The 22,018-nt window shown below is 50.8% G+C and overlaps 1 protein-coding gene across 4 annotated transcripts in view; it reads left to right on the plus strand.

Annotated features, from left to right (window-relative positions):
* Positions 1 to 22,018, plus strand: part of CPNE2 (copine 2) — a 60,740-nt gene that overhangs the window by 18,978 nt on the left and 19,744 nt on the right. For all 4 annotated transcript variants that reach the window (XR_015700415.1, XM_087739109.1, XM_087739111.1 and 1 more), the window contains exons 3-9: positions 4,124 to 4,303; positions 7,990 to 8,064; positions 11,400 to 11,471; positions 15,682 to 15,765; positions 19,215 to 19,304; positions 19,549 to 19,647; positions 21,463 to 21,549. Coding sequence is in view for 3 of the 4 variants with exons in the window: in XM_087739109.1 (XP_087595235.1) it covers positions 4,124 to 4,303; positions 7,990 to 8,064; positions 11,400 to 11,471; positions 15,682 to 15,765; positions 19,215 to 19,304; positions 19,549 to 19,647; positions 21,463 to 21,549 (687 nt within the window). In the remaining variant the exon portion in view is untranslated. The remainder of the gene's footprint in view (positions 1 to 4,123; positions 4,304 to 7,989; positions 8,065 to 11,399; positions 11,472 to 15,681; positions 15,766 to 19,214; positions 19,305 to 19,548; positions 19,648 to 21,462; positions 21,550 to 22,018) is intronic.

A 22,018-nucleotide genomic window follows, 5' to 3' on the forward strand; every position in this document is an offset into this window, starting at 1 on the left:
TTAGCTTATTTTTAATTGGCACAATAGGTACCGGACGTCAGCCTTGAGCGGCAGACTGCTTGGCGCTCTGCTGCTGTGGTTTCAGCGGAGGTCAGCATGTTGTGCGAGCTGACACGTGGTGTGGTGTGCTTGCATGCCATGGAGCTGGCCCCGGTCCACTGGCACGCCGGGGGCACAGCTGGCACCAAGATCCTCCCGCACCCACATATGGCAGTAGTGGTGCATGGGTTTGGTCTGTGGCTGGGTGCTGGGGAGGGCCAGGAGAGGTGGGCTTGCCCACAAGAGCCTCATTGTATGGGCCACTTGGTGGACCCTTGGCAGCTCATGCCACCATGGTTCAGAGCTTCCCCGGGGGTGCCCACATTGTCCTGCATGGATTTTGGCCATGCAGACGTGCCCCTTGCCCTAAGATGAACTGCTTTCCCATCTGAAAGCGGTGGCCTTAATAACATAGCTGAAATGTAGGGGGCATGATAGGGACAGCAGCAGCTCAGCAGCATCCCACAACACTGCCCCTGCATCCTCTGCACTGGGTTAGCGACACGTCCCGACTGTCAGACCTGGTTTAGGACGTGGGTCTCCTCCTCCAGGACCAGCCCCAGCCATGGTGGTGCCAGCATCTGAGCTGGGAGGTGGGGCTGAGGCACCAGCTGATGCCAACAGAAAGGTTTCTGCTCACTGTTCTTGCTAGCTGTCACATTTGTTCCCAAATACAATTATTTTGTCTCACTGAGCTTAATAAGAATTAAAAAAAAAATCTTTGTGAATCAGCCTTGGAGGGGGTGGGGGAGGCAGGGACAATAAACCACAGGCTGAGAAGTGACAGGAAGATGGGTGATGTTTAAATGTTCTGCCCGATGATGTCATCTCACAGGAGCCATGAAAGACCTGGCCTGTGATGCCAGGAGCAGGAACACATGACTCAGCCGTGCCGCTGCCTTTGTGCCACTCTGAGTCATCCTGCCGGCCCTGTGCCTTCCGCACGAGCTTTCCTTGGCACTTGGGAGAGCAGTGTTGGAGCATCAAGCATCTCCATGTGCTGGGGATGCTTGAAGGTCTCTAGCCAACCTCCCTTTGGATGCTGGAGGACTCTCTGTCTGCGTTCATTGAACACAAGGGCTGTCATTGGAGATGATTTCCCAGTTTCATGCTTGATTTGTAGAATTAAGACTCTTATCCAAACAGAAATCTTTAATTAGGCTGCTTGCCTCTTAAAAACCCTTGTGCTTCCCTGCTCTTGAGTGGTAAAGCCACCTCTGCTCTTTACAGGGAATGCAGATGTGTAAGCCTCGGGGACAAAGGGGAAGGCAGGAGCCGATGACATGCTTGTCTCCTGATGGAAGTGGCGTGAAGAGGCCTTGTATGTGATGGTCACTGTCAAGGTGACCGGTGCTGCATCATATCAAAGACCAAACCATGTGAAGCAAGCAGCTGGGCCTTGTGATTTTATTGTGCTTCACACTGACAATAGGCAGGAGATTAAATACTCGGTTTAATCTGGGTGTTGAAGGAAGCCCCATCACTCTGGAGGGTTAGCTCAAGACACGTTGGCTGGGTTTCTCTTCCGCTTCCCTGGGCTACCCCTTCCAGGGCAAAGCTGGAGATGGGACCTCAAGTCATCTCCTTCAAACTAGCTCCTGGGAGAGGGAGGACTGATTTACCTTGGTCCCCAGCTTCCCAGTAGTTCAGAGAACATGGAAGGAGCTAAAATGCACCTCTGTTGCCTGCACAGTCTCATCTCCTAGGCTTGCAAGGGGATTTGCCTGTGTTGTGCTGCTGAAATAAGGTAGAGCTCATGGATGCTCACTGCTCCTGGTCCATCACATCTCCAAGCAGATGTTTGGGGTCCTTCTGTATGGGATGGCAGCAGAGAAGGAAGGATCTGCATGAAGCTGCATGGCCCTGGCCAGCTTACAGCCCACTGGTGTTGATGTGTCTGATTCCCCGGAGTGCAGCAGGTGGCTATTCTGGGAACACAGCATTTACTTTAGTTGTTTCTTGGCAGTTAAGACAGACTAAGCAACCAACTTCAAAAAACACTGTGATAGTTGGTATATATAGCAAACTCACCACATTTGCACTCAGTCCCTCCAAAACCTGCCTCCTGTGCTGAATGAGTTTCTTTGGGACTAAGGTATGTGTTTGCTTTTTGGTTTTTTTTTGCCTTTTTTTTGGCTTTTTTGCACTCTGCCTTACTTATTCTTGGCTCCACAGCAATGGCAGACATCCCACCGTCCTGCAGCCCAGCGCTGCTGGGGGATGCTGGCACAGGGGCTGATTTCTGCAGAGTTCTTGCCCTGGGATGCGCAGGCAACTCAGCCTTGCCCAGAACCAGGTGTCCTGGCTGCAAGATGAGGCAGGATGCTAGCCGGGCCCACAGCATGGCCAGAGGCTCCATGCTTTCCCGCAGGCAGGTAGGATGGTCTTTCCAGGCACCGAGGGCAGCAGCTTTTGATAAAATTGCGCTGGTGAGCCTTTCCTTCTTTTTTAATAGCCCCTGTTACCATATCCTGGGATAACAGGGTGATGTGGCAAAAGGCCGATGCTGCCAGCTCCTCTGCCAGCTCTGGTGGGCACGTGGCTATTCCAGCTCGGATGCTCAGAGCCATCAGTGCTTCCTGTGGGGCTGTGTGGGCAGGATGCCCTTCACCAAACTGGCTGCCACCTCTTATGATATCAATACTATATCAATAGCTGCTCTCCTGACAAAGCTCCTACTTGGTTTGCTTGCTGGAGGGTTTTCCCCCAGGCCGCGGGTGTTTGTTTCTTGTTCAGCACTCAGGCTGTGCCGCCAGCATCCTTTCTGCCCGTTTTAGCTTCATAAGGGTATGTTGCATGTTGGGCTCCAAACTTGCCCTTTCCCGGTGCCTCTCAGGATGGATGACGGCCTGGTGGGTATGATGGGTCCTGACATTAGAGTTCAGACCCTCCTTGGCCATTGACTTCCAGAAGCAAATACACCACCTTTTTTTGGCCTCTTTTTCCCAGTTTCTGACACTTCGGCTAAAATTGCGGGTTGCTGTGTCTGTGCGAGCCTGTGCCAGGAGCCTGGCTGGTGCTGCCATCCTCCCAGCCCTCCTGCAGTCTGAATTACAGGGTCTGGGATTGAAGCCCCATTTCCAGAGGTCAGTGTCCTGGGATCACCAGCGTGGCTGTCCCTGGGATTTTTTTTTTGGCTCATGCAAGGCTTTCTGTCCACCTGTGCCATGCTGCGTCGTAAACCCACACTTCCACTGGCTGCCTGCCAAGTTTCCTCTGCTCTTATCGCTGCTCTTGGCTGCGGGATGCTGCATACTGCTGTGGTGCTTCTCCTACAACAGTGGGTTCCCTACGTGCCTTCCAGTTCCCATCATCCTCTGTGCACTTGCCCTTCCAAGCCACCAGAGATATCATTTCTTCCAGCTTGCTCGCAATACCTCAGGGTGACAAAATCTATTGAAGTCTTGCGTTCTGGGTCCTTCCAGCCTCTTGTTTCTCCCTTGTTTCTTGATGAAATCTATGAAAAATGGCCTGCAGTGATTTTTTTTCTCTTTTTTTTTTTCCATTGGAAGGCCAAGAAAGAAGAAACCACATGAATGTTTTCGTTTGAGGTCTAGAGGGAAATGCTAGAGGGTTGCTGTTCTGGCTCATGACACTTTTTCTTTTTGCTTGTCCTTGCTGTTAGCTGCACAGCCTGAAAGAAACAGGTTTGGCATTACAGCTGTGAGTGTCTGGTTGAGGACTGGAGGTGTGTGAGAGCATCATTTCCTGGGAGAACAGGGGTTAGAAGCCAGCAAAGACTCTGGCTTCAATGAGCCTTGAGTCTACACCAAGGCTTGGCTGGGTGGGCACTCCTGTCCTGGCTGTTGGCTGGGGTGGGCTTGTACAGCCCCGTGCACCCCGTCCTCGGGGATGCAACTCTCTGCATGAAGTGCCATTACTTGTTTAGATGGGTCCCACCTTGCATACACTGGGTATTACAGCCTGCATTGAGGGATAGCTCTGCTGAATGCCTGGTGCTCTCACTCTCTGATGGTCACTGCAGGGTTTCTGGGTGTCTCTGGCTGAAGTCAGAGAAGATACATGGCAGTGACAAAGATGCAAGATGCACATGCCTAAATGCCTATTTTTTTTTTCTTTGCAGCTTGACAGGACAGAGACAGCCGTGAACAATCTCAACCCAGCTTTCGCCAAGAAGTTCATCATCGACTACCACTTTGAAGAAGTGCAGAAGCTCAAGTTTGCCCTGTTTGACCAGGACAAGTCGAGCATGCAGCTGTATGAGCATGACTTCCTGGGTGAATTCTCCTGCACGCTGGGCATGGTGAGTCTCTGAGGTCCCTGCAGCTCGCTGTCCTCCAGCAAAGGGACCCCAAATCACACCACCCACAGGGACATGGTGGGATTAGAGCTGCTACTCTTATCTACTGTAAAGTTTGCTGGGTCTTTCCTGGCAAAACTAATTTAATTTGCTTGTCACACTTCAGCTGTTGAGGTTGATCATGTTAGGGCTGTTGCCTACTTGCCCAAATCTAAGCTAGTCATAGTGTGGGCTTCTGCTGGTGCCTGCAGAGAGACATCAATGGGAAGTTTTTGGAGGTACCTGTATTTTACCATGGGTTATGGTAAGAGCCCTGATGACCATCTTGGATTTGGACTTGGGTATCCCAGATGTTTTTCCAGATGTTTAAAGTTAGGATGCATTGTGGTTTACCTTTTTATCTCAGTTTTGGTTTTCCTTTTTTTTTCCCCCCAAAGCTTTATCCATTGCTGTTGTGTAGCAAATCATCTCTCCTACTTTAGCACGTTGGTGCAGGAATGTGTCTTCTGCTCTTCCTGTGGAAAAGCTTTGGGACACAATGCAATTTATAAGCCTTTGGAAAGTCTTTGCCTTCATGAGCTCAGACCCTGTTAGAAGTTGGCAGCTACATTCTCCAAACGTCTTTGTCCTCTGAGCTTGCTCTGACTCAGAGGCAAGGAATGAGGGGGATTTTTTCAGTTCTTTTGCAGCATCCGGCTGCTCGAGGCTGCTGTGGTACCTGGCACAAGCACAGGGGCTGGGAGAAACTCTCTCTGTTGTGCTTGATGCTGGGAACCAGGAGGAAGAAGACACTGTAATAGGTGGGTCAGCATGGACAGCCAGCCCGAGGTGTTCAGGGATGCTCATGAGCGTGATTGCTTTATTACACAGACTGCAATATGGCACTACACTTGGCAAGGGGGCCCGAGTGATGTTACCATGGCCAACTCAAGAGCTTGACGTATTAGAAGAGCACTGACATTTACAGAGTTTGATGTTTAATGTCTGGGTTTTTGGAAGTGCTCTGTGATGACCTAATTCTACTCCTGCAGAAGTTAAGAGACAGTGCAGGCAACAGCCCAGGATGGCGTTCAGTGATGTAGACCAAACCCATCCTTTACTGTTAGTTCAGTTGCTGAAATGCAGCAACCTCTGGTGTGGGGCAGTTCAGCAATGCTCCTTGTGAAGGTCATGGTCTTGACGGAAGCTGCAAGCACAGAATTTATGGACATAAGGAAACAGAGCTGAAACCTTGCTGTTCCTAAATGTGGCACTGCAGAAGTCCAGGGCTCTGCAGGCTCATGCCGGAGAGGAACGTTATCTGTATGCACTGGGGAGAAAGGTGGACCCTCCTGCTTGTTGGGTCTCCCAGAAGAGCTCAACCCTTTCTGGTGCTTTGAAAGCTGATTAGCTCAGAGCATGAGACTGGACAGGCCATCCTGGGGCTGTGGTAATGGTGAGGACTGGGCAGCTGTTGGCAGGTCTCACATCTAAGGTGCTTGCTCAGAACAGTTGATAGTTTAGCCATGGTGGCTCACGGGCATGGTATAACTACCTGCTGTGTCTTTAGGCATAGCTGGTGGGCTTAGTCCATCAGAAAAAAGAGAGCTCTGAACTTCTGTAATTTCATGCAAGTATTTACACTCTGCAAAAGAGAACTTGGGTTATGTGCATGCCCAGTTTTTGATGAGTTTTTGCAGCACTTCCCATGTGAGCTTCTTGGTGACTTTTAGTCCACAGCAAGACACCAGCTTGGAATGGAGGGATCTTCTCATTTTCCTTTTTTCCCTGAAATTCTCTGTTAGCCTTCTCTCCCTGTGGCCAGCATGGGCTTGCAGCACAGCCCAATCACAGGGCAGAGGTGGACTGGAGAGGTAGCACATGCCCAAGGGTGCCTGGTGAGGAGGGGGTGAAACAGGGCAGATGGGGGCTTGTGGGTTCAGCCACCCTGCTGTGGGTTTTCTGATGTCTAGATTTTGTCTGGTGAGATGTTTCCATAAGCCTGCCCAGTTTTGAGGCATGAGCAGCTCTTAGAAGGGAAGGAGAGCAGCCGTGGGCAGCAACAACAGCACAGTGAGCATCTGACTTTTCAATTTTGAGTTTGCATCTGAGCCCTGGCAGATTAGCCAGATTATTTTACTGCAGCTAATTAGGTCTGTGGTAAGATTTAAAAGGCTGGCTGGATCATTTGTGGGTCTGTAATGACCTCTGCGGCCAAACGAAATGTAATAGGGATCAAATTGCAGGCTGGAGGGTGTCCGTGGTTTCTGCTAGCCAGGGTTGTGAAGAGATTTTGCCTTCTTTTGCATGGCATGGCACAAACATCTTGTTACGCTGGCTTGTCATTCCTATGCATTTATGGATCAAAAGCACCAGGCTGGCTAGCCACAATGGGAAAGGGTTTTGGCCTTGAAATTGCAAGAATCATAGGATCACAGAATGGTTTGGGTTGGAAGGGACCTTTAAATGTCATCTAGTCCAACCCCACCCCCTGCAGTGAGCCGGGACATCTTCAACTAGATCAGGTTGCTCAGAGCCCCGTCCAACCTGACCGTGAATGTTTCCAGGGATGGGGCATCTACCACCTCTCTGGGCAACCTGTTCCAGTGTTTCACCACCCTCATCGTAAAAAATTTCTTTCTTATATCTATTCTGAATCTATCCTTTTTTAGTTTAAAACCATTACCCCTTCTCCTATCGCTGCAGGCCCTGCTAAAAAGACTATCCCCATCTTTCTTATAAGTCCCCTTTAAGTACTGAAAGGCTGCAATAAGGTCTCCCTGGAGGGAGGAGAACATTTCTGGGGAGCAATGGGAGGAATCCAAGCATGGCTGGGTCTCTTGGATGGCAGGAGCAACAAGTTAAGCCATTTCATTGTGTGGTTTTTTAAATTATTATTGTTATTTTCTGCCTGTGTGATGTAGGACCAAAGGTGGAGGCGGAAGGATGGATGGGACTGCACTTTTTAAACTGCAACCCCTAGGTCTCAAAGGAGTTCCCACTAGGTATGGGAGCAGCACGCAGCTACTTCCAGCAGGTTGCTGGACCCCCATGGTGGGGTCTGCGCCTTGTGGGGAAAACTTACGGGATCCCCAGATCTGAAGGCAATCAAAACTCAGTGAGCTAGGAAAAAATCTAAAGCGGTTTAATTCAGCTCCCAGATCATCCTGTCTGTCCTCTTACAAGCCAGAAGTGAAGGGGGGGGACACATGCCTTTGAGGAGTGCTGATCTCTGTCCTTTGCTGGAAGCAGGGGGTCCAGGATGGTGCTGGAGGAGAGCATCTGGCTTGTAATCAGGATTTGTCCATGGAAACATGGCCTGAAAGCAAGTTTCTGGCAGGGGTCATGTTAGAAGTATTTTAAATGGGGTTTGAAAGGCTGAGTTGTGATTTTGCTGGGAACAAATCATGGTCCTTCGGCTGTGTGAGGTCCCACTGACCTGCTCCACACAAAGAGCTGGTCTCTGGGTTCAACAGCAGATGATGCTTCAGCCTCTTGTGCCATTGCTGCTCTGCACTGTTCAGCTGCTGCCCTGCGCCCCATGGACTCGGGTGACAGTGGTGATATTCACAGCATCATGGTCATCCCTGAATATATCTTTCTTCTACTGTTGTGAATGCTTAATCTGAATTAACTAACATGAGCAATGATCAGTTGCTTATGAGTCTGCTTTTGATCAATCATGACTTTATTTTCTTTGGCTTCTCTAGATCGTCTCCAGCAAGAAAATAACAAGGACTCTCCTTTTGGGGAATGGCAAGCCAGCTGGGAAAGGGATGATAACGGTACGGTTACTCCTTTATGTTACCTGCTGAGTGTGTAAAGACGGATAATAACCTGGGGGCGATGCAGGACACTCACCTGGGGTCCAGGAGGCTGGGGCTTATATCATGAACATTTTTCCCTTTGCCTCCCATTTTCCTGCCCACTTTGGTCTGTTTGGAGGATGATTCATTTGCGGCAGGGACCATCTTGCCTGGTACCCAGCACAGTGAGTCTTCAACCTCTGCTTCAGTCTCTGAAATAAGAAAAACCTCAATCTGGAGAAGTACAAAGTAAATCTATGCTGCTGTTGTTTGTTATCTGGTACAACATGCCTGCTCAGCCCTCCCTGGAGCAGCGGGAGGTAAGAGAGCTGATTCCTTTGCCTGCGATGGGTGGTTTTGTTTGTAGGAAGAGGATGGGAGCTATGCCGTAGCAACAACTCTCATAGCAACAACCGCTGCTCCCAATGCAGACCCCTTCGGGCAGTGGCCTTCCCGCTGCGGATGTCTTTAGTGATGTTTTTTTTTAAAAAGAAAAGACTAAATTTAGGTGCGTTTCCCTCCTGCCACATCTCCCATCCTTTTTGGATCTCTTTTGTGTTACGAGTTTTGTGAGACGCAGCCGGGCAGCAAAGGTGTGGAAGAAAAGGCCAGCAAGGAGTTAAACTTCCATCAGGTTTAAAAGCACTGGAAGGGTTTAAAAGCCCAGGACCTGGCTGCTGCATGGGCATCTCCATCGCTGTTTTCTCTTGAGGCTGGGAAAATGCTGCCAACTTTTCTCTCTTAATTGCTGCAGTTTTAGTCTTTAAACGCAAGAGGAAAAGCTGCAGTGAAGTTTACAAGCAGTGCCTGATGCTGTGTGCCGTCCCCGAGGAGCAGGCTCTTGTCACCCCGTCCAACACTTGAATGGGAAGAGCTGGACCAGATGAAAAGTTTCCAGTCAGGTTCAAAGGTTACACACTTTAAAAAAGGGAAGGTCCTGATCTGTCACTAACGTGTCATTAAAAATCAAAGGGTCTGAGACATCTGCTTTGTTTTGTACCATTGATGCAATTTTCTGATCAGGTGGTTTTTTTGCCCTGGCTTGGTGATGACAACAGGGTCATGTGTGGTGGGCACCTTTCCTCACTGCTTGGCATGGCGCTGGAGCCCAGGCTATGGACACCAACCAAGGAGCAGGCTTCTGCTTTGGACTCGCTCATATAAAACATGGAGTTTGGAGCCAAACCCTGCCTTCCTCACCCCCATCCCTTTCAATTTTGCCCAAGCATCCTTTTTCTTAACTGAGATCCCAGAGGGGCGAATGCAACAGAAGAACCTTGGCTGGATGGACAGGATTGCATGGGTGTCCCTAGGTTTGAAGAGATGGGGAAAATCCCAAAGCGAGCCACTGTGTTTGTAGAAATTAATCCTGAGATCTTGCCGCATGCCTCTGCCAGGCATAGTGATGGGGATGTTGTTATTGTCTGCACTGGCCAAGAGAAAATGCCACCAGCAGCCTGTGGCAGTGTGGCACAAGGACGTACCTGGATTGTCTGCATGGTCTGGCTTTTATGTAGCCTCCAGTGAGCCCTAAAATGCTGGACACCAACTGGGCGTGCTTTTGTGGGTATCAGCAAAGGGCAAATTTCATCTGCTTCCCTACAGCTCCTCTTCCTCATGCTGATTTTGGAGACCATGCATGCCCACTGAGGACTAGGTAGGAGAGAAAACCAATGCTGTGGCTTTGCAATAGGGAACTTCTGACTTCACAACTATACGGGGCAGAGGGGAAAATTTGGTTTTTCATGTGGTGAACACATCCTCTGTGGACCAAAGAGCGGTGTCCTTCCTGGAAAGGCTGGGAGGTTGTTGGGGAGCTGTGGCTTGTCTCCTCACTCAGCTGCCCAGGCAGATTCAGAAGCTGCATCTCTGCCTCCTCGTCTCTGCAAACTCCCTGCTCTCCTAAGTGCCAATAACCCTCTGATTGCTTGTTCTGCAGAAAATTGTTCCCTTGATTTCTGCAAGTTTTTCTAAAAGCTTTGCTGTAATTACGCTGTGTATCTCCAGTGAAGGACAGCCTCCTTGTGAGAGCCATCAAATGGCCGTGCTTGGGAGCACCGTGTGTGAGGAAAATGTCCATGCTGTGCTCCTGGCCATGCCCGAGGAGGATGCTGTGGCTGGGGATGCCGGGGGACAGCTCAGCCTGCCTGGGGGAGCGGAGGAGGGAGAGGTGGGGAGCAGATGCTTGGGCAGGACACAGCCTTGAGGAAAAAAATACAAGTGATTCAGAAAACGGCTGGTAACAGAAGTGAATAAATGTGTTTTTTTGTTATAAACATTCCCTTTCTTAAAATATCAAGAGAGTCGTTAGACCACGTTCCAGACAAAACCGGCCCACTGGTGGTTGGCAGCCAAAGCCCTTCTAGAGCGTATGTGAATAAAGTCTCTTAAACTGCAGTAATCCAAGCTGCACTCCTGCCTGCTGTAGCTCCTCAGGCACAACAACAGAGTTTTCATCCTTGGCACTGTCTTGTTGAGTGATTGTGCAGAGACGTGGCTCGAGTCCTTGGTGCCGCTGGCATCTCCCCCAAGGGATGGGGCAACTGCTTTTTGCCATGCCCAGCCTGGGACATGGCGGACAAGGTGGCACATCTTGCTGGCCCGGGTTTTTATGGCTCCTGCTTCCTCTTGGCTTGGTCCTTGAAGGCTTCATCAGGTCCTGGCACATGAAAAACCACCTGAGACCAGCTCAGGTGTGACACCCAAGAAAGGGGATGAGTTTGTCCCTGGAAGCTTTGTTTTAGATCTGATGGCACGGGGGAAGGAGGCTGCTCGGGGTGTCCTGGCACCTCATTCTCCCTTCAGGTTGTCCATTCAAGAGGCTTAATTGCACCTGTTGACTCCCAGCCCTGCAAATGAGTGTGTTTCATGTGGACCCAGCCCCAACAATGAGGCTGCAGAGGTCGGTGGGTGTCATGGGGGGTCCAGCTGCAGCACCAGCATTGTAGCTGATAGCCTGCTATAAAAACATATCGTATTTGTTTTAAAGCTGGTGTGTCACTGCCTTGGCGCAGGGTAAATGGCAATGCCCTTCAAGGGGAAGTTTGGGCTTTTTCTCCACCCTTCTCCATTCCAGAGAGAAGCTGGGAAGTATACTTTGGTCCCAAATTGATCTGCAAAGGTAAAATCAGTTTAATTCCTCAATAGTGAAATACTGTGTGCATTAGATCATCCAGTCTCTTAGCTGGGAAATGGGTTTTGCAGTTGTGCAGGTATCTTCAGAGTGCACATCCTCAGGGTCTGGATTCTCCTCTGGCTTGGTGTTCACCTTCTTTTCCTGCTGAAAATGAATGCAGCCTTCCCTTGTCTTTCAGATAGCTGCCCAAGAGCTCTCGGATAACAGGGTGATTACTCTGAGCATGGCTGGCAGAAAACTGGATAAAAAGGTGAGTGGAGCTGTGTCTGGGGGATGCAGTGTTAAACTTCTGTCCTTCGTAGGCTAAGGGATCTAAAGAAATCTCTGCTTTTGGTTATAGCAGTGACAGAAAATAATCCTACTGGAGAAAGCACTAGGGTGAGCCTGGAGGAGGTTCAAGTCCTGGCAGTGCCACTGGCTTCTGGGTACGCCTGTGCCTCAGTTTCCCTGTTGTCATGGTATTGCTTTCTTCATCATGCACTTTGAGATGGGAAGATTACATGTGGCACAGGATCTGTGTACTACTATGTCTTAAAGACAGTAGATTTACTACTTCAGTGGCTGTCGTTTGGAAATGTCTCCTGATGAAGCTGGAAGTTTTGATGCCCCTTGAACCCTTATCTCAGAAGTGCTGAAAGCTCCTGACCCCGCACCTTCACCCCTCTGGAAATGGAGTGAACATCTGCTTGTATATCAAACAGTAGGGCCCGTCTTTTCCGAGGAAGAAGTGTTGACCTCACAGACGCAGGTAATGCAGGAGTTTTGCTTTGGATATGATATGTAGGAAACCATGAGCCTTTCCTGAACAAAGCCATCTGACCTTATTTACCAGGCAACCAGAGCGGTTCCTCTTAAACCAGTGCTGTTGCTAAGCGATGGATAGGAATATTATTTTTTCCTTCTTCCTAGTCTCTCTGGAGCTTGAGTATTGGCAGGATGTCCCTCAGTTTTCAAACCAGAGTAAAGCAAGCATCCAGGCAGAAGGGTATTTGCTGGGGCAGAAGACGTGGTTTGTCCAGTCCCGTTGTCCAAATTGGATGGATGCCTGGTTTATCCAAGTGTTTTTCCCACCTGTTGGGAACGGCTGTTTTCTCACCCTCCTGCTTACCCTGCCTAGTGCAAGGAGCCAAATGACCCTGTTAAGAAATTCCCAAATAACTCTATATTTCAGAAATGGGCTGGAAGATGTCCTTGAGCTGGTGGCTTCCTCTGAGATGTGGCCGAGGGTCAACCTCATGCATGTCAATGAAGACATCCCTAATGCAACAGTTTTCTTTCAGCGCCCCAAGAAAAAGCCTCTGCTCCCTTGCAAAGCAAGGGATGGGATTTCACAGAAGGCTTGGTGCCCTTCCTTCATGCTTCAGGGTCCCTTTGCAGCTGTGGCCATTGTGAAGAGCAGGGCCAAGGACCTGGGTCCTCCCTGCAGCACTAGTACCTCAGGCATAGAGCCGCTTGTTGTATCGGCAACTTCATTGTTGGTATCACTTGCTCCACGGGCAGGAGTTGCCTTTCTAATCTGGTTTGCCACCAAGTTCCTCTACCAGGTTATGCAAAAGTGACATCTTTTGATATTCAGCTAGGACATGATACCTGTGCCTTCAGACCCACAGTCAAGGTACGGAAATTCAAAATCTACCTGGTTACACTGGGATAAGGACGGTGAATAATCCTGTTCTTTCTGGGTCTCTCTCTAGTTTATCAATAGGTATCAGCAGAAAGCTCCTTTCTCGGTGACTGCCTGCCGTCACCAGTAGCTAACGAGGTTTCTTTGCCAATTCCCACAACACAGCACAGCGTTGCAGCACTCAAAGTCCTGCTTATGGACAAAGGATGTTCATGTCACTTCACGCAAATTAAAATGGTCTCTGAACAAGGACATTGGATGAAACAATATTTTTGGGTCATTATTGGTCATGGATGAAATACAACTGTGAAAGCCGGGTAAAATTCATTTAAGCTTAGGAAAGACAGTGGAGAAGTGGCTAAGCAAAAAACCACAAGGTTAAGGCTGCAGCCTGGGGGGGCAACACCCTCCTGCACTACGCAGCACATAGCTGGGGAGCACGGACAGAGGCTTGGACTTCATGTGAAGGGAGCAGATCTCACAGGATTTCATGGTGGGGCCATGGGATCATCTTGCTGCACATACCGAGCTGAAGCTGCAACCATCCCTTGCTGGCAGCTGTGCCGCAAACCCAGCCTGGAGCTGTGCTCGGCCCCAGGCAGTTTCTTCTGCCATGACCATCCTTGAGGCTGGAACCTTTCTCAGGCTGCGGGCATGTCCTTCTCCCCATCACACGTCCATGGCTTCTCCACCCACGGCTCACTACCTTGCTTTAAATGCCAAAGCTGCACAGCGGGAGCATGTCAGCAACAGAACCAGCCTGAGGCTCTTGTACCTTATGTCAGATCAACTCTTGGGAGAGTTGTTTTAAGAAAAAATATCTTGCAGAAGAGGATACCTCTTTTCACCTGGGACCAGCCTTGATGAACTCTGCCCCAGAGCCGTGTGTGCCACCGCAGCTGTGGGGATGGCAGGAGGGCAGTGGTGCTTTGGCACAGCTGGGGGAGAGCAAGTGCTGCAAGCCAGCATTGGTGCTGTAAGCTGTGGTTTGGGGAGCTGCATCTGGTGGAAGTGCCACCTCCGCCCTCCTTGTCCATGATATGCAAGGACCAGTTTGTATGATTTAGATTCTTGGACCAGTTTGCAGATTGATCTGGTCTGCTGAGCTCCTTTGGTTGCTCAGTTTCCATCTCCCACCAGGCTTGCAGGGGTGAGATGTTTGTGGTTTTGATGTTTTAAAATAGCAGCCTACAGTCCTGTGGCTTGGAGGCATCTCCCACCCTGCTTTGAATGGAGCAAGGCTGACTGGACTTGCAAACCGGGCTGCTCCACATGGGATGGCAGCAGACATCCTTCAAAGCTCCCTGCTGTCATCTGAGCCGGTGCCTCCACTAACCCACGCTGGGTTGGCGCTGACGAAACCGCGTCAGGTTGCAGGTTGAGCCTGCCTAGGCAGGGTCAGGTACCCACTGGTGGTTCTTTAATCCATCAGGGAAGCTTGAAAGAGCCACGTCCAGGCTGTGGGTGAGCAGGTTCAGAGCTGTGCCATAAGCGTAATCCTGCAGAAAGAATGGCTGGTTTTCTCTCCTACAAACATGTGAAAAAGGGTAGGAGAAAAATAGCCTCATCTCATAAAATAGCCTCATCTCATCCCTGTGAGCCTTTATGGTCTGCTCTTCTGGCAGAAGAATTTTGACTGAAGCAGCTTATAGTTTCTCCAAGCCAAAACACTTTGCAGTGATTTACTTTTCTGGCTGGCTCTGGAAACAGGATTTATATAGAAACGTTAATGGGTTTTCTGCTGGGGCATCACTACAGCCTGTGTCCATCCCAGCTGCCACCTCCCAGGCTGGCTGTGGACAGGGGATCCTGGGACGTCCATGCTTCCTCCTCCTCCATGAGCAGTCCCCTGCATCCCCACCACATCACTTGGAAGCCCAAAAAGCTCCTGTTCAAACCTGTAATAAGTTCCTCCAGCTCTTTGCAGGACTCAGGCAGCTACCTCCCTCTGGGAGGAAAACCCAGCTGAAATGGCTTGAGTTCTCAGTAAATAATTTGGAATATTTTGGGCTTGGTTTCTTGTTAGCCACTTCTTAGTTTTTCTGAATGGGAATTAAGTTCTGCTTAGAAATGCTGGAGTTTCCCTGTGTTGGTGCCACCAGCACTGCCCTCCTCTCCAGGCTGTGGGTGCCCCGAAGTAGCCCCCATGCCAACACCCAGCAGGGACGTGTGTGTATGTGTACATATTTCTCATAAACCAGCAGCCCTTTATCGCGGGAATATCTGAGGAGATGCTGGCAGGAAAGGCAGTATACACTGACTCCGGGCTGCGTATCTCGGAGGGTGTTACATGATCCCTGTCAACACCAGGGCAGCTTGCTCCTTAAAGATTTCCTCTGCTTAGGCTTTACCACTGTGTGTAGGAGGGTGGTTTTTTTTTCCTTTTTCCCCCAAGACAGTCATGCACTTCATAATTCTGTTTTTCTTTTGAAGCTTTGGATGTTTTTCCAAGCCCAAACACAGCTGCCTCCCAGCTTGGGTTGTTTTCTGTGGTATCTGTGTCCAGAGAGCTCACCAGGTGGCAGGCGCCCGCTGGCAAATCCCATGGGCACATGCCGGGGTGCTGACTTGCCCTCCGCATCAGTGCCGAAATGTGGTGCGAACATCAATGGAATTCACGTGACCAGGACACGGAGGGGTGGCAGGGCGCTGGCCGTGGGTCCTGCCAGTTTGCCAGCGTGCTTGAGCCAGTCTCATGAGGACATGAGGGTGTCTGCAGAGTTGGACAGGAAAGGGGTCTGTGCCTCCTTGGCACTGCTGGGGAAGGAGATCTCTCTTGGACCGTCTGTTGCTGCTTGCAGAGCACCGTGTGACCCATCCCGTTCTTCTCTCCCAGGACCTGTTTGGAAAGTCAGACCCTTTCTTGGAGTTTCATAAACCAGGTGATGATGGGAAATGGATGCTTGTCCACAGAACGGAGGTGAGTGCAACTCTAACCTAAGTTGCTGAGACACCACCATCCTTACATCAGCTCCTCTTGGCCTTTATGGCATTATCTCATCAATCACCCATAAAGCAGGGTGGGATCCAGGGATTTCAAAACCTCACGGCTGCCTTCACTGTGTCCAGTTGAGGCTGCTGGACTCCAGCAGCTGAAGATTTACTGAGGCCAGTAAGGTCTTGAGATCTTTTCTGTACTGCTCACTACTGTATCTACCAAGCAGAGAGGCAGATGGTCTTTTAACCTGTGTTAACCTCCTGGCTCAGCCTGGGCATGGGCTGTGCCCTGGACCACTCACCCTCCCCATGCAGGAGCAGCGGGATGAGCTGCGACCCAGGGAGATGGTGGAGAGAGGTGGTGGGAGGTGGCCCAGGGAGTGGTAGTGGGGGAAGGTTAAAACGAGCATTTGCCAGATCCTCAGCTAACCTGGGAGAGTGCTCAGGCATCTCCAGCTTCAGTGCGAGAGCACTCGGGCTCGTGTCTAATGGAGCCAGAGCCCTGGCCGGGGAGGCAGAGACCTGTACCAGGATCCCAGTGGGTACGGTCATGGGCAGCTGACCCCTCCCTGTCCCTCATTTATGCCTGCTGCGTTATTTTGATCTGAGCTCCCTTCTGGTTATGTTCTCAAGCTGCTAAAGCCAATGATATTATGGATAAGAGGCACAGCACAGGCAAGGAGAAGCAGGCTGGCTTCTGCTTTAGCACCAGACTAACAAGTACTTCTCAATGGCTTTTTTCCCCTCCTGTCGTGGTTTAACCCCAGCCAGTAACTAAGCACCACACAGCCGCTCGCTCACTCCCCCCCGGTGGGATGGGGGAGAGAATCGGAAGAGTAAAAGTGAGAAAACTCATGGGTTGAGATAAAGACAGTTTAATAGGTAAAGCAAAAGCTGCATGCGCAAGCAAAGCAAAGCAAGGAATTCATTCACTACTTCCCATGGGCAGGCAGGTGTTCAGCCATCCTCAGTAAAGCAGGGCTCCATCACGCGTAACAGTTACTTGGGAAGACAAACGCCATCACTCCAAACGTCCCCCCCTTCCTTCTTCTTCCCCCAGCTTATATACTGGGCATGATGTCATATGGTATGGAATAGCCCTTTGGCCAGTCTGGGTCAGCTGTCCTAGCTGTGCTCCCTCCCAGCTTCTTATGCACCTGGCAGAGCACAAGAAGCTGAAAAGTCCTTGACTAGTGTAAACTCTGCTCAGCAAGAACCAAAACACCAGTGTGTTATCAACATTATTCTCATCCTAAATCCAAAACACAGCACTCTACCAGCTACTAAGGAGAAAATTAACTCTATCCCAGCTGAAACCAGGACACCTCAAAGCTTGTTTCAAGGCTTTTTTTTCTGCACGTAACTCCTGGCAGCTGGCAGAAAGAGGAGGGGGCAATTGCTGCAGGAGGGGCTCACAGCAACCCCCATGTTGGGGGAGAGGGTCCCATCACACCCCATCTCACCCCCCCTCTTTTTCCTGTCCCCGTCTCACATCCCTCCTTTTCTTGTCCCCTCAAGGCTTGGTTAAGGAGCCTGTTGTCCCACTGCAGCACATTGCTGCACGAAAACACAGTGGGAACTCATGCGGAAGGAGAGGGTGATGTTTATTTACAAAGTATCTCTGTACGTTGGGTTTTCCCACTGCTGTGCTAAGTCCACAAGGCTTTCCTTCACTTGCACACCCACTGCAGACGAGCACCAGGACATGTGTAACACCTGTGTCCTGTGGTACAGATATAGGCCGTCCTTTTAACCCTAGCGCTGCTGGGTTTTTTTTTGGTGCTTTCCCACACACGTTTCCATGCATATTTAATTCATACTAACCTTAATAGTTCTCTTGTATTTCTGCGGGAGCAGGCTGGGACCTTGTTTGGTTGTTTCCTCCTGGTTTAGTGTGGGTAGCTGGGCTTTGACTCACCAAGATATATTTCTCAGATGTGGGGATTCTGAGTGACCTCCAGCCCTTCCTCCTGGAAGCAATGTGGGAATTGGGAACGCAGCTGTGCACCAGCTGTCACTGGGATCTCTATAACCAGGTCAGGTTTATGGGGAGCAGATGCATATACTTATTTTTCCTCTGGGTTGCTGCCCAGTTCCTCCACTGTTCTGTCTCGCTGGATAAGGGTCTAGCCAGGTTTTCTTTCAAGTAATGGGTGCTCCAACAGCCTCCTCCTTACCAGCCCCGAATGTATCCCGCTGCCCTCAGGGGAATCCTATATCAGGCGACCATCTTCGTGTTTTGAGGCCAGATACAAAGAAATAAGGTTCCCTGTTCTTGCAGCTTTTGGTACGGGAATATAACCAGCTCTCAGTCTGATGCTGGCATTTCTCATGCCACCACGGAGGTGTCTGGCAGGGAAGGATTAGTGTGCTCATTACAGCCTGTTATTTAAGCACAAGTGTGAATGCCCAGCTGGGCGCCGTGTGATGGAGACACTGGCTCCTTCCCCACCCACCCTGGGGACCGAGCAGCTGGCAGTGTGCGGGCACCATCTCGGGGTGCGTGGGCTCCCCCTGCTCTTCCCAGCCTCACGGAGGTGGTGTTTACAAATTCTGAAATAAACTGTGCTCACAGTGTCAGGGTTTCCCCCGGTCTCGTGTAAGAGCTTGTCTGTAAAACAAGATGCCCGTTTCAGGTCCCACACGGCTGTTTGTCTACAGCAGCAGCCATGGACCTCTTCCTCGCTGGGCTGCGCTGTTGCTGCTTTGGCTGCAAAGGTCCAAGGTCCTCCACGCCAGATATCCCTGTGTTTACCCTGCACAGAGAAGGGTTAATCTGCTTCCCATGTCTGACTTTCCTAATATTCACGTGAATCTCTTTTTAAGCACAACACCTTTGTGAAAGAGGGTCTTCACCTGCCCTGCAGGCATCTCCAACGTACACAGCGCGTGCCTGGAGCCTGCTAGCATTTGCTTGGGTTTCCACCAAAGCAATTGCATCCCCCAGGAAATGTCAAAAAGCATCAATTAATATTTCTCCAGCTCGGGCAGCAGATGTTACGCAGATGAGGCAAGAGAGCTGGACGTGCCCAGGGCTGTTTGGCTTTCCTGGCTGGTTGCGGCATCCCACTGCTCCATCTTCTTGGTGGTCAGGTACCAGATGGATGTAGGCTGCACTGGGGCGCTGGGTGGTACTAAGCAGTGAGTAGGATGCAGGTTTGTTTAATTGCCCCTGAAGGTGGTTAAATCACCCAACATGATGCAAACAAATCTGTTGTAACTCACGCATGCTACAACCTGAGAAGGGGGAGCTGCTGTGTCTAAGTTAAGGAGGCAGAAGAGGGCTGAGATGGGGCTTTCTGCAGCTTGCCTGGCCTGTCCCACCGAGAGCCTGGTCCAGGGTCGCTCTTGGAGACATGTCCCCTGCTTTGTGCCAGTCTCCCCCTGCAGATGTGCCTGTTGTAACGGCATCCCTCCGTTCCCACCCTGCAGGTGATCAAGCACACGCTGGACCCCGTCTGGAAGCCGTTCACTGTGCCTTTGGTGTCGCTGTGCGATGGAGATGTAGAGAAGCTGATAAAGGTAACAGGGGGCCCTTCGGCTTGTGTTGTGATGGTCAGCCTCTGTGATCGATCATTAAACATCTAAAACCCTATGGCTTGTTTATAAAAAAAACAAACAAACAAACTAACTAAACCAGAACCACCCCAAAACCCCAAAAAAACCCCTTGTTTGGGGTCTTCAATAGGAGAGGTTGGGAGCTTCAGCAGGTCTTGCAGGAGATCGTTACTATGTCTGAGGCTGGTTTGTGCCCCTTCTGCCCTAGGTAATGTGTTACGACTATGACAGTGATGGGGGACATGACTTCATCGGGGAGTTTCAGACCTCAGTGGCCAGGATGTGTGAAGCCCAAGATGCCTTTCCAGTAAGTTCTGACATGCTTTCGGGGAACAATGAGGAAGGGGCTCCTCGGGGCTGGTGGTGGATTTTGGTACTTACACTGATACCCTCAACCTGTGCCGAGAAGAAGCCAAGTCCAACCCCCTTTCTCCTCCCACCCGCACCGTGAGTGACCCAGGCCACGGTTGTAGCTAAAGCATCTGAGCTAGAGAGAGGGCTAAGGCAGTCTTAGCTGAAAATAGGGCTCTCCTGAGATGTCTGAAGCAGCACCCATGATTTGGGGGGGTGCCCTGTGGTTTGGGAGGCCAGAAGGGGAGGTGTGACATGCTGCTGGTGCTGCGTCTGCTGCAGGGAGAGCCTGGTTCCCAGGAGTGCCAGCTCCTGTGCAACTCCATACCAGTTTTGTGGCCAAAGGTGTCCCCATCTTCCCCACAAAGTGCTGGCCAAAAGCCTTAGCAGATGCCACCTGACTGAAGGCACATCATGAAAACTCCTGGATAAGCAGAGCTTTTCACTGCTGTCATTGCTACAATTACAAAACCAAGAGAAGGTCTTGGCCAAGACATGGGGGTGTGTAAAACACTATGCACGGTCCAATGAGAAAAGTTTCCTGGCTGGAGGAACCGAGGCACAAAGGCATGAGGTGTCCTGTCTAGGACTGCGCAAGCTGATGGTGCCAGAGGCAGGTGTTGAGCCTGTTTCCCTACTGGATTTGCAACCTACCAGCCTAGCAATAAAATCTTCTTTTCTCTCCATGGGACCCTGAGAGATGCTGATTAGAAGAGAGTAAAACGTGCCTTGCTGCGTGCCTGTGCTGCCGTACCCCCGTGCATAACATGGGTCCAGCTGGGTATGGGCTCTCTCTCCCTCTTGCCCTTGCTTGGCTTGTCACGAAAGGTCGGGTGCCCTCTGTTCCCCAGTAAAGCCGTTCCCCAGCTGATGCCACTCTCCGAGCGGAGTTGCTGTGGGCCCCATGTGGAGGAAGGTGGCTCCAGAAGCAAGCAGCTGCTGCTTACCACCACTGTGTGTTGCCCTTCAGCATCCCTCCTCTCTGGGGTAGCTCCTCGTGACCTGTTTCGTCCTTTCATGTGGCCACACCGATGAGGGTAAATACAGAAGCGGAGACAGAGATGCTCTTGCTGTAGACCAGGCGCTGCGTGCTGGCATGCTTGCAGGCAGGAGCAGCACTGTCCAGCCACAGCCTGGCCGAGACAGGGGAAAAGCTCATTGCCATGTCCAGGTCCATCACTGGGCCAGTCTGAGCAGGTCCAGGGCCATCACTGGATGGTCTGAGCAGGTCCAGGGCCATCACTGGATGGTCTGAGAAGGTCCAGGGCCATCACCAGGCTGGTCTGAGCAGGATGCTGGGTGAGGAGGGCACAGGCCAGCCACCACCATCTCATGTGGTCCCATGTGGGAGCTACCTGCTGGCAGGTCTGGGCTGAACTGCCTGGTTTTTTTCAGAGTTAGGGGATTTTGTCAATAGATCTGTATTTTGGTTTTGTTCAGTCTGTGATATGCAACGTTCACATTCAGGAAACTTAAGGATTTTAGTATTTAAATGTTTGCCTCCATCCCATAGACCCCCGTAGCCTTATTGGGGTGTCTTGGCTGCCATGTGCCAGGTCCTGGGCAGGTTGAAAGCCCCTGGGAAGGAAAAGCAGCCCCTTCCCAAGCAGGTCCTGTGCCTCCATTTCCATCATTAAATACCAGTAGCTTGCTGTGATTCATTTATGCCTCTTCAGCACTTTGAAACATGTGGAGGGAGGGTGTCTGCACGATGCGGCCGCTGGTGGCACCTGCAGCCACGTGGCACTGGTGTCTGTCTCTTGTGTTACAGCTTGAGCTAGAGTGCATTAACCCCAAAAAGCAAAAGAAGAAAAAGAATTACAAGAACTCTGGGATCATCATTGTCAAGTCCTGCAAAGTGAGTATGATGACGGGATGTTTTCTTCTGCTCCTCACTGAGCTCGGATCTTCCCAAGCTCCCCCTAACCCTTCTGTTCCCAGCGCCCTTGTGTTTCCAAGTGCAGGACCTACAGACCATGAATAAAAGTGTGATCTCCTTTCTGCTTGGGTTTCTCTCCACTTGGAGCATCTGATATACTGAGTCGCTGGTGCCACCCCATGCCTGGGTGGCCACAGACCCAAGAGGAGATGGGCAGCATCTGCATGTTCAACATGGGCAGCATCTGCATGAAGCCCAAGCTGTGGGCACCTACCAACTGCTTGGTGTCTCCTTGGTGGCAAGGGTTGGATGTGGGTAGAAGAGGTCCTTCTTCTGAGCTGAGGTGTTGGTGAAGTCCTCCCTTCGGATGGCAGCAGCACAGCAGGGAAAGCGCCGATGCAGCTCTTCCCCCATCAGATCGGCACGTGGTGTGAGATCATTTTGGCCA

The sequence above is a fragment of the Nipponia nippon genome, unplaced genomic scaffold, assembly GCF_047370975.1.
Source record: "Nipponia nippon isolate SJK-2023a ecotype South Korea unplaced genomic scaffold, ASM4737097v1 scaffold_7, whole genome shotgun sequence".
NCBI lineage: Eukaryota > Metazoa > Chordata > Aves > Pelecaniformes > Threskiornithidae > Nipponia > Nipponia nippon.